Raw genomic sequence first — 11478 nt, 5'->3', positions numbered from 1 at the left:
AAAAAAAAAAAAAAAAAAAAAAAAAAAAAAAAAAAAAAAAAAAAAAAAAGCCATAAAAATAAGGGAATAATGATAATGATTATGACGATATTAGCAAACAAAATCAACACCACTATATAGAATCAAAAATGCAAAAATGTCAGTACCTGGGGATGTGGTTGCCGGCATCATGGTGATGAAACGGCGGCTTCCAAGCCGACGCTGTCAGCAAACATAGATCCTTCCACCCAAGTTTCAAAGTCCCATTGTCTTCCACAAGCGTATACCCATCGGAAGGGAACATTCCGAGGAGGAGAGTGGCCTGAGTTGCAGCATTACCGGCCAGAGAAATGCCCTTAAACCCAGATTGTTGCAGCTTTTCTCTCCAGTTTTGGAACTTCACTTCGCCGCTCCTCGACGGTCCTCCGACGGCCAGCACGTTTCTGATCTCCCTTGATAACAGTAGCTGCTCCACTAAGTGCCTCTCTTCACTCTCTTCGCCATAGCTGACACCCAAAGAGTCAAACAGTGCTGAATAGTAATGAATGGCCTCTACGAATCTTCCCAAGAAGGAGCCTGTGTGGCTCAGATCTTGTTCGACCACCGTCACCACTTTTGGAGCCAATCTGGTATCAGTTTAAGACAGAGATAGCAATGCTTTTTAATATGTACTCATCAGCAACATGTAAACAAATGAATGGATTATTCAGTGAAAATATCAAATATGAGATGAGAGTGCAGCTTTTTTACGGTGCATTGCACAGAGATAACAATGAATTAGTCAGTCAACTTTTTGCTTGATTTAAACTGTTGAAGACTATTCATCATTTTGAAAAAAAGCAAGGGGTTAATGGAGGTAAGCGAAAGACTAAGAATCACTGTTAATGCCATGTTAATGCCAGGTTGTTGGTACAAATACTATCTCTATTGTTACGAGGAATTTTGAGAAAACCAAAAGCAAAACTATGAAAGCTTATACTCAAAGTAACAATATCATATAATTATAGAGAATCGTGACTTTAACAAAGTACACCCTTCATTCGACATTTGAGTCACTTTTTGACCACACCTTCGACGTTCATAATTCTTTGAGGGCTCCATAGGCCTTATGGTATACTTTGTTCGAGGGGGATGGTTGATGGGGAGTCCCACATCAGCTCATTAAGAGGATGATCATGGGTTTATAAGTAAAGAATACATTTCTATTGTTATAAGACCTTTCGTGAAAAACAAAAGCAAAATCACGAGAGAACTATGGAGAGTCGTAATTCTTAAGATATGCTTATGATAAAGTAATTAACGGGAAACCCCATGAAAGATGAAGATCAAACGAAAAGCTTGAAGGGTTTGTAAGTTAGTATACCTCTGCAAAAGCCATAGCGTATTGGAATCAGAACCAGTGACTTCGTAAAGAGAATGCTGCATCCAATGGACGGCAACGGCTTCCCTTTGGCTCACGTTGAGCCTCTCCAAGTCCAGATTGCCAATTTTATCTGCAACAGGAAAGAAATCAAACGGAAGGCCAAGCTTCTCGGCGAATTCAGTGAGGCGTTTGCCAGTGGCCTCAAGAACTTCCTGAGAGGTCCCCAGCCCAGTGAGGCGGACATAGGGCGGCCCACCCGGCCGAGACGCCAAGATGTGGAAGAGGCCTGGCCATTGAAGGCCTTGCATGATGTCTAGATCTATGATGTGAACTCTCTCTTCCCTTTCGAAGGCTTCTTGAATGGCTTGATTGGCTGTGAAGTGTGAGAATTTGACAAATGGGCTTATGCCATTAAAGACTTGAAAGGCTGAGGCTATCTTCTGGCTGTGTGTATGGGGCAATAACGTCGGCGGCAAAGCGGCGTATATGCCTAAACATGAGCTCACAAGCCTCGCCGACATTGCTTCTGAGAAATACGCCGCCACTCTTTGCGCCGATGTGCCAAAGGGCGTCGACAACTCCGAGATTTCCAGTAGCATCTTATTGGCTTCTTCTAAATTATCAGCAGAAACGGCTTCTGCACATTGAAGAAGCAAAGTCAAGAGGTGTAACCCTTCTTCGTCTCTCTTCTGTTGCCTTATCTCCTCTTTTATCTCTCTAATCAGTAACGCAGTCGTTGAAGGATCATTACTCGTCGGCGGCGAGGGCGATGGCTGTGCGGCCGCCGCCGCCGCTGCCTTCACATTGACCGGACAGGAGTTTTGCTGTTCTGGCTGTGGCTTAGAAGGGATATGGTTTAGAGGAATAAATGATGAATGTGCAACAGAAGAGAGATTAAGTTGATGACCGGGAACCTCGCCGCCGGTGGTGGCGACGGAGGGAGTGGGGGCGGGGGTAGGAGTGGCTCCCCAGTGGAGGTATGGGTCATGAAACGGAGGCTGAGAGGAGAAATTAGGAAGATTATGCAGAGAAGAATCGAGATTAAGCTTCAACCCAGAACAATCCTGTTCTTGCTCATGTTCTTGATTGAACTGCCTCTGCTGCAGCCCCAAGCCGCCCACCGGCGCTGGTGACGGCAAGGGCGATTTCCTAACACGCTGATCCTCAGCGGCGAAGTTAGGAACGTTAGGTTCTGTCAAAGTACGAAGACGAAACTCAAGAAGGTTCGCAAGATTGGGGTTACAAGGGTAGATAATATCACGAACGTTCTGAATAAGCTGAGGAATGGATACGACAGTGGAGCTGTGGATTAAATCCTTGATAATACCGTCGATCCAAGCAGTGGCGGAGGAATCATCCATCGGAGTAGAAGCGGCGGCAATAATGGAGGTCGTTGTAGAAGTTGGAGGATTATGAAGAACAACCTGACATGGATTAGGAATGGGGAAAGGATTATTGCGAGTATTGAACTTGTTGTGGTGGTGGTGGTGATTCGACTCGGGTGGGAACAAGGGTAAACCAGAAAACCCACAGACTGCAGGATTCTGCAAATGGCGATGGTGGGGCTGAGGACGAAGAACAGGAAGAGTACTATCAATAAGAGACGAGACGTTGGAGGTAGTGGAAGAAGCCGTAGCATCAGAACCAGACGGAGGATTTGATAAATTTGACCCTGCGACCACAACTGACGTCAGAGCGGTTAAATTATGCACAGTGGAGTGGTTAGCGCCATGGCTAGGGTTTGAAGAAGAACAATAGTTATCCACATTCTCATTCGTCTTATTTTCTCCACCTGCAAAAGGACGATCGGAAGCCAAACTCCGCCGGCAAAACCGTGGATTAACGGCGGCGATACCGCCGCCTCCGCCGTCGAGTTCTTCGATCTCTATCTCCGACGCGATTCTCTTCCGCACCATTTTTCCAGGCGGTAATCGCGGCGGCGGTTGAGAAACCTGAACCGGAACTTGAACAATCTGTTGATTAAGTTCTTCGCTGCCGTTGCTGTTCGTCGAGTTGCTGGTCAGTGAACCGTCATCGAAACCGCCATTAACGCGGACAGTGGAGTCGCCAAGCAAAGCGTAAGTTGCCATTGGAGGTAGAGAAGATATGGCAATGGCGACGATCGGTGTTCTTCATAAAGGAGAAGGAGGTAGCAGGAGTAATGGCTACCATTAACGCAGATTTGTAAGATTTGGAAACAGAAGCGAAATCCAAGCAGAAAACGGCACGAAGATTTGGACAGCAACTAGAGGATTCCTCTTCTCTCTCTCGAGCAAGAACACGAGCCCCTATGCCTTCATGCTTTTTAATAATGCGAAGTACGCGGAAGCCATGGATTTTGGATGCATCTGAGAGGGGGCTTTTTGAAAAGAAAATCGTTGTGCAAAATCGAGAAGATCAGGAACTGAAAAGAAAACAGTATTAAAATGGAAGAGGAGACAGATAGATTCCTTCTTCTTTCTTCTTCTTCTTCGCATTACAGTTTGAGCAGGAGCTTCTTCACTGTCGCATCCATGGCGGAAATGGAGGAACATAATCGACCCGCCATTGTTCCATTGCTGCCTTCCAAAATTTCTTGACTTGTCCATTTATCCATTTTATAGTGTGGAAATATATATTTTTTTTTTCTTTTTTTTTTTTGTTCTATTTTCTTCTTTACAAAAATATTTTAATCGCTTTATTTTAGATTATATTTGTAAATAATTAAATTTAATCTAAGATATCTATAATTATCTATTATTAAAAAAATTTAAGAATTAATAGTTCTATTAATATAAATTTAAATTAATTTTAAATTTTTTTTAATATTGTGTTATAATAAATCAAATAAGTTAAAATCCGTAGAGAAATAGCTAAAAATTCATGAAATAAAGTTTTAATTTAATATATTATATGTGTTTTTTGGAATTAATATTTATTTCAACAAAAACAAATTTAAAATATTAACATATCATATTTAAAAATTTAAGAATTTAACTCATAAAAATTAAACACTAAAAATAAACTTAAATACCAAAAAATAATTAAAAAAATAATTTATCGTTGTTTATCGTCTGTGCTCTCTCGTTGTTTATCGTCTGTGCTCTCTCGACTGTGCTCGACTGTGCTCTCTCATTGTTTATCGTCTTTGCTCTTGTCACCCGTCAGCTTTTAGTATAGTATCCTTTTGAATTAGACAGTTAAAAATTATTTTTAATTTAAAAATTGGAAAGAAAAAAAAAATAGAAACATTGAAAAAGGGGAAGCAAAAGTGCATTGGTAAATCCCCATGTAAGTTTGAAAAGGTTTGAGCAAAAAGGTAAAAAGGTGGGATTGAAACAAATAAATTAAAAGTCAAATATATGGGGAAATGGAAACCACCAAAACTATTTATAATTTTCATATTATAAATATATATATATATATATATATATATATATATATATATATATATATATATATATATATATATGGAGGGGAAAAATTATTTTAGTAAAATTATCATAATTGGTATAAAATAAGTTTCAATAATATTTTCAAATTAAAAAAAATTAAAAATATTTTTATCGTTAATTATAAAAAATCATAAATATTTTTGAAAGAGAGTACTAAATGTAAAATATATTTGATTTTTGTTTAAAAAAATTAAATTTCTTTGAAATTTTTTCAAAAATTTAAAGATAATTTTTAAAATTTTTGAAAAAATTTAAAAGTATTTAGAAAATTTGAAAACTCAAAAAGAATATTTTTTGAAATAGAAAGAAAAAAAATGATATTTTTTTTTAAGCTAAAAGGGTATTTTTTGAAATAAAATATTAATAATTTTCGTTGATTAATATTAATAGTTTTAGTCTAAAATCAACGATAATAATATATTTTTTAAACTAAAATATTAATAATTTTAGTCTAAAATAAAAAATAATAATATATTTTTTAATAAAATATTAATAATTTTGGTCCAAAATCAACTATAATAATTTTTTTTTTTAGTTTTTTTATAAAATATTAATAAATTTCGTCCAAATCAATGTTAATAATTTTTTTTTAACTGAAATAGTATTTTTTTTACATAAAATATTAATAATTTTCGTCTAAATCAATGGCTAATTATTTTTTTTAAACTAAAATAGTATTTTTTTTAAATATATATATATATATATATTACTAATTTTCGTATAATAATATATTTTTTAATAAAATATTAATAATTTTCGTCCAAATCAATGTTAATAATTTTTTTTAACTGAAATAGTATTTTTTTAAAAAAAATAAAATATTAATAATTTCGTCTAAATCAATGCTAATTATTTTTTAAACTAAAATAGTATTTTTAAAAAAAATAATAAATATATATATATATATATATATATATTACTAATTTTCGTATACTAATATATTTTTTAATAAAATATTAATAATTTTGGTTCATTAATATTAATAGTTTTGGTCCAAAATCAACTATAATAATATAATTTTTTAACTAAAATAGTTTTTTTTATAAAATATTAATAATTTTCGTCTAAATCAAATTATTTTTTTTAAACTAAAATAGTATTTTTTTTAAATATATATATTACTAATTTTCGTATACTAATATATTTTTTAATAAAATATTAATAATTTTGGTTGATTAATATTAATAGTTTTGGTCCAAAATCAACTATAATAATATATTTTTTTAACTAAAATAGTTTTTTTATAAAATATTAATAATTTTCGTCCAAATCAATGTTAATAATTTTTTTTAAAAAAATAAAATATTAATAATTTTGGTCTAAATCAATGCTAATTATTTTTTTTAAACTAAAATAGTATTTTTTAAAAATATATATATTACTAATTTTCGTATAATAATATATTTTTAAATATTTATGTGTTTTTTTTTTTTTTTTTTTTGTAAGATAAAAGGTAAAATTTAATATTATTTTGTATTAATTTGAAAAAAATATATGAGGAAAAGGAGGTGCGGTGGGCAGGGCAGAAGCAGGGGGCGGCGGTATAACCGAGGCGTGGGGTAAAGAGCTGTCAATTGTGCGGTTCCCCAAAAAAGAAATTGAAGGCTTTGTGTTTGACCTTTTGCTTCTATTCCCCATTTTCTTTTCGCCATTTTCCTCTTGATCTTTTCTGCATGTGAATTCATTCTAATTACCCTTTTTTTTTCTTATAAAAACAATTAGCTGTTATAATTTTAAAAACAATTAATCCGTTCCAAGATCTCGCTGTTAGACGAACACGACTCTCCACAATGGTATGATATTGTCCACTTTGAGCATAAGATTATAAACCCATGACCATTCCCTAAATTAACCGATGTGAGACTTTCATCATCCAACACCTCCCCAGATTATAAACCCATGACCATTCCCTAAATTAACCGATGTGAGACTTTCATCATCCAACACCTCCCCTCGAACAAAGCACGCCTCCCCTTACTAAATTAACCGATGTGAGACTTTCATCATCCAACACCTCCCCTCGAACAAAGCACGCCTCCCCTTAATCGAGGCTTGACTCCTTTGGAGTCTTAGTCATTTTTGACTGCCTTCGTACCTTCAAGGAAGCTTGACTCCTTTTTGGAGTCCTTTGTTCGACATTTGAGGATTTGTCAATCTATTGGCACGGCTAAGTTTAGGGCATGACTCTGATACCATGTTAGACGAACACGACTCTCCACAATAGTATGATATTGTCCACTTTGAGCATAAGCTCTCATGGTTTTGCTTTGGGCTTCCCAAAAGGCCTCATACCAATGGAGAGTGTATTCTTAGATTATAAACCCATGACCATTCCCTAAATTAACCGATTGTGGGACTTTCATCATCCAACACCTCCCCTCGAACAAAGCACGCCTCCCCTTAATCGAGGCTTGACTCCTTTGGAGTCTTAGTCATTTTTTACTGCCTTCGTACCTTCAAGGAAGCTTGACAGATTGGCACGGCTAAGTTTAGGGCATGGCTCTGATACCATGTTAGACGAACACGACTCTCCACAATGGTATGATATTGTCCAATTTGAGCATAAGCTCTCATGGCTTTGCTTTGGGCTTCCCAAAAGGCCTCATACCAATGGAGAGTGTATTCTTAGATTATAAACTCATGACCATTCCCTAAATTAATCGATGTGGGACTTTCATCATCCAACACTCGCCTCCGTTAACGGTGTGTAAACCTCTTTAGTGGCTGCAATACGTAGCCAAAATAGACGGGCTGTTACTCATGGTATCAGAGCCTAGTCCTCACCTAACATAACACACTTAACTATAAACTTTCTATGACTGAGCTACTGACAAAGAATGTGTACCTTGTTGTTATAGATACTGAATTTCATTTCCTTTAAGCTTTTTTCCCTCATTTACTCTCGCGTAATAAGAAATATCTTGTTATTGACATTTTCGAAACCTCTTTACTCGGGTTTTCCAATCGTTCAGTAAATGTAAAGACTATTGCTTAAAACTTTCAACGTGGGTTCATTCTATATATGAAACTAAGTTCGAGATTCGGTACTTCGGGTTGGAAGATATTACGAGAACGAATGAGAAAAAGAGCTTAGAGAAGGAAACAAAGGCATAAACAATGCTTAAAAAATTCCAAAGATAAAGGCGAACGAGTTAGCAGCCAAAAACACAACGACGAGAGTGCTTCCTAACGAGGCATCCAATACCAAATCTTCACGAATTTTGATTGGCTTTGGTTGATTCATTTGTAGCTTTATTATTAAGCCATTTGGATCTCTCTCTCTGTTATTACTCCCTTTTTGGTACTCAAGAGTCTATCACTTGCCTTTTAGGGTTTTTAAAGGTTTGGATACGGGTTGGAGCCGAAGAAGAATCGACCAAATCGACCGAACGAATTTCGTTGGTTTCGTCTTTTATTTGCTAGTGCGATTCTCGATGTGCTGGAGACTGGAGAATGGGTTGAGTAAACTCGACCAGGGCTAACTAGCTTATGAGTTTTAGGGTATCGAAATGAAATTGAGTGAGTTTGTCTGGTTTGGATTAAGTTTTTCTTACGTGACTGACATTTAGAAATTTCCATGAGTGTGATAGGGACGGGGAAACTACGCCACCTTTTTCAATTCTCATCCCTGCAAAATTTCCTATTTATTTTTGCTATTTTTCGATTTCTTTTATTTTTAAAAAAAATAAATTATACAGTTCAAAGAATATTTTTAATGAATAATTTTCATTTTTTAATATAAAACACATCCTAATAAATCCAACAATATTTTATAAGCAAAAATATAATATAATATTCTACCAACATAATTTTTAAAAATTATAATGTGAATATTCTATCTCCATTCTACACCCTTATAAAAAATGTTTTGTTCCCCTCTCTGACCGACGTCCTCGCTAAGACTCGTTATTCTCTCCAATTGAGGTGGGATCTCACAATCCACTCCCCTTTGGGGTTGGGGTCCAACGTTTTGCTGGCACACTGCCCGATGTCTACCCCCTTCGAGGCTCAGCATTCTCGTTAGCACATTGTCCAGTGTTTGACTCTTTTACTATTTGTAACAGCCCAAGCCCACCGTTATTAGATATTGTTCTCTTTGGTTTTCCCCTTTCAAGCTTCCCCTCAAGGTTTTTAAAAGGCGTCTACTCGGGAGAGGTTTCCACAATGTTTCGTCCCCTCTCCAATTGATGTGAGGTCTCACACTCGTAATTTAGAATTTGAAATTCAAGTCTCGTGATTGTGGGGCTTTACAAATGGTATAAGACTATAGTGTAATTTATGACGAATCAAGCAAACGACGGTGGTAGTGTGATATTTAGAGTTAAAAATGGAAGCTTTAAATAAATTAGGGTTTAGGATATTTAATATTAAATTGTAGTTTTATATATATATATTTGATATTTTATTATAGGCAAATATATAGATATTTATCTATATTATATCTTTTAATTTATTATTATTTCTATATATTTGTAATTTATTTGATTATAAATAGAAAATTTTCAAAACATTTTTTTTTTTTTAAACTATTTTTATATATATATATTTTTTTATTTTAGCGAATTAGAATATTCATAAGAAAGCTTAAATAAAAAAAGTGAGTCTAAACAAGACGAAGGAAAATAAAACGAAAGAAAGCTCAGTGTTGTTCTGTAGTTCGCTCCATTTCCTTGGAACTGTCAATTTGCAGAAAAAGTTCATGCGCCAATGCCCTAGCCAAATCCTTTGATTTGCTTGGTTCAGTGAGCATCACTCTTTCGATTTTGCGATCCATTGAGTACAAGAAAGGAGATAAACTCGGTGGTGGAATCCAAGTCAGCCACTGGCGGCGGCGATGGAGGAACGATTTTTAACTCAAAGATGCGAGAGGAACGAATTCTTTCATAAAATTTTCTGATGTAGGGTCATGGCAGTGCTGTAGTCCGTTGATTTTGATTCTACAAGATTTCAATCGAAGGACATTTGAGCATTTAACGCCGGAGCTGCCTTCAGGTAATTGTTCTGTGGCGTTTTCCTCCGCTGTGTATGCCTTTACCTTTATTTATTGTGGTCTGTTATGTGATCAGCAATCGTTCTTAGTCGTTTCTTGTATTTTCTTTTTTAAGATGTTGATAATTTGCTATTATGATCTTGGTGCTTGTTATTGTGTTGTGTTCCTTTCGGTTTACTTGTTCAAATTTAGCGTTCTAAAGTAAATGATTCTTGGTAGTAAAATACTTGAATGGTATAGATTAGAGATTTAGCGAATGAGTTATATGGCAAGAAGGGAATGAATCTTGACATTGTAGTTGACAGTGACAAGAAAAAGGATGAGAAAGAAGAATGGTGATTTCATCGACCACTACTCATTTAGTTATAATTGTATGTGAGAAACTCCCGGTGATGTACAATCGTTGGGTTGTGTCTATTAATCTACTCATTCTTCCATTGCGGTTGGAAGCTATTTGAATTTACCCATCCTTCACATTACAAGTAGTAGGTTTTCGTTGAGTGTTATTATTGTCCTTCCAATGTGGGCTTCCACTTGATGTTCTGTATTGAGCAGCTGAAACATTGCTGAGTGTCCTAGTCTAGGTCTGACTCCTTTGAAGGGAAAAAAAATGTTTGTAAGAGATACCAAGTACGGGTCTAGTACATTACTATGAGTTAAGTGAGCTGTAAATTTTAAATAGAGGTTTGTATAGCTCAATATAGGTTTGTATACCTTAACTTCCCTTTCTTTGTGTGTAGAACATCATGTTCTAATAGACGTGTGTGTAGAACCAAAACCACTGATGATCTATCTTAAATTTTCTGTCCTCCATTTTCCTGATGGATTCAGTATACTGTTTTAACTGTGATCTTGAATTTTGTTTCTAATTAAAGAGAGACTTCCACAGACACTTTTGTTTTTGCAGATTGATCTTTCAGCCCCAGAAGAGGGGCCATACATACTGTCTCTTGTGAATTCCGATGGAGACAAACTTTTTTTCTTCTTTACTTGTGTTAGTACAATAGTTAACTCTGTTCACAACGAGACAGAAGATTTCTGACAGTGTCCATTGGGACTGCAGGGACAAAAGTTTACTGGAAATACACTCCATAAGTTTGGACATATTTTGCTGGAGAAAATTTAATATTATATTCTTCTGCCGATCCTATCTCATATCTTTGATCAAATTCATCAACTTTGAACTTTGTGTTTATTTAAAAACTTATTTGGAAACTTTTATAAGCCTCCAAAAAAGTTTTTGCATGCAAGGAGGAAGCACGGGATATTTAGCATGTCAAGATGATGGTTAGTTATATGACAGGGTATCTTTTGTAGAGAAGTGGTGTCATATTTGCTCCTTCAAGTACACTTCTTAAGATTGTATTTAATAGATGAGTGGTCTCTTGGTGGCACTGATCCTGATGGATGGGTTTTTAGATGTTCGTAGAGATGGCTTAGTTATCGAAGTCAGTGAAAACAAGACTAGTGTAGTTTATGGCCAGAGAGGAACTGGGATGGTTTAGTTGGATGTATAAATGGTGACACGGGAAGGACTGATGTATGTAAAATTACTCTCAGTCTATCTAGAGGGAAGTGTGCTGGAGTACATATAGTAATTCAGAATGTTGGTTGGGCTATTGTCAAATATACTTGACTTGAGAGAAGCTTTGAAAATGGGCTGAAAATGGAGACAAATGTTGTTGTGGGTGCTCAATTTGTTGGGCCAGTTA

At 35.5% G+C, this 11478-nt stretch overlaps 2 protein-coding genes and 1 long non-coding RNA gene across 4 annotated transcripts in view; 2 read left to right on the top strand and 1 right to left on the bottom strand.

Annotated features, from left to right (window-relative positions):
- Nucleotides 1-59: 59 nt before the first annotated feature.
- On the bottom strand, nt 60-3895 carry LOC111465928 (protein SCARECROW 1-like). Its single transcript, XM_023110401.1, has 2 exons — nt 1343-3895; nt 60-605 (listed from the first exon to the last, which is right to left on the bottom strand). Exons 1-2 carry the CDS (start codon nt 3430-3432, stop codon nt 140-142), a joined length of 2556 nt encoding a protein of 851 aa, XP_022966169.1. The 5' UTR covers nt 3433-3895; the 3' UTR covers nt 60-139.
- The window catches only part of LOC111466155, a 21112-nt gene continuing 13444 nt past the window's right edge, over nt 3811-11478 (top strand). Inside the window, exon 1 of the long non-coding RNA XR_002714334.1 lies at nt 3811-3823. This is a non-coding gene — a long non-coding RNA (uncharacterized LOC111466155). The remainder of the gene's footprint in view (nt 3824-11478) is intronic.
- LOC111466040 (bifunctional protein FolD 1, mitochondrial-like) overlaps nt 9437-11478 on the top strand; it is a 5256-nt gene continuing 3214 nt past the window's right edge. Inside the window, exon 1 of one of the 2 annotated variants that reach the window (XM_023110604.1) lies at nt 9437-9768. The gene's annotated coding sequence lies outside the window, so the exon portion shown is untranslated. The remainder of the gene's footprint in view (nt 9769-11478) is intronic. The other variant, XM_023110605.1, reaches the window with a different exon arrangement.

Source organism: Cucurbita maxima, unplaced genomic scaffold, assembly GCF_002738345.1.
Source record: "Cucurbita maxima cultivar Rimu unplaced genomic scaffold, Cmax_1.0 Cma_Scf00030, whole genome shotgun sequence".
Lineage (NCBI taxonomy): Eukaryota > Viridiplantae > Streptophyta > Magnoliopsida > Cucurbitales > Cucurbitaceae > Cucurbita > Cucurbita maxima.
This window is presented reverse-complemented; position numbering and strand designations above follow the sequence as displayed.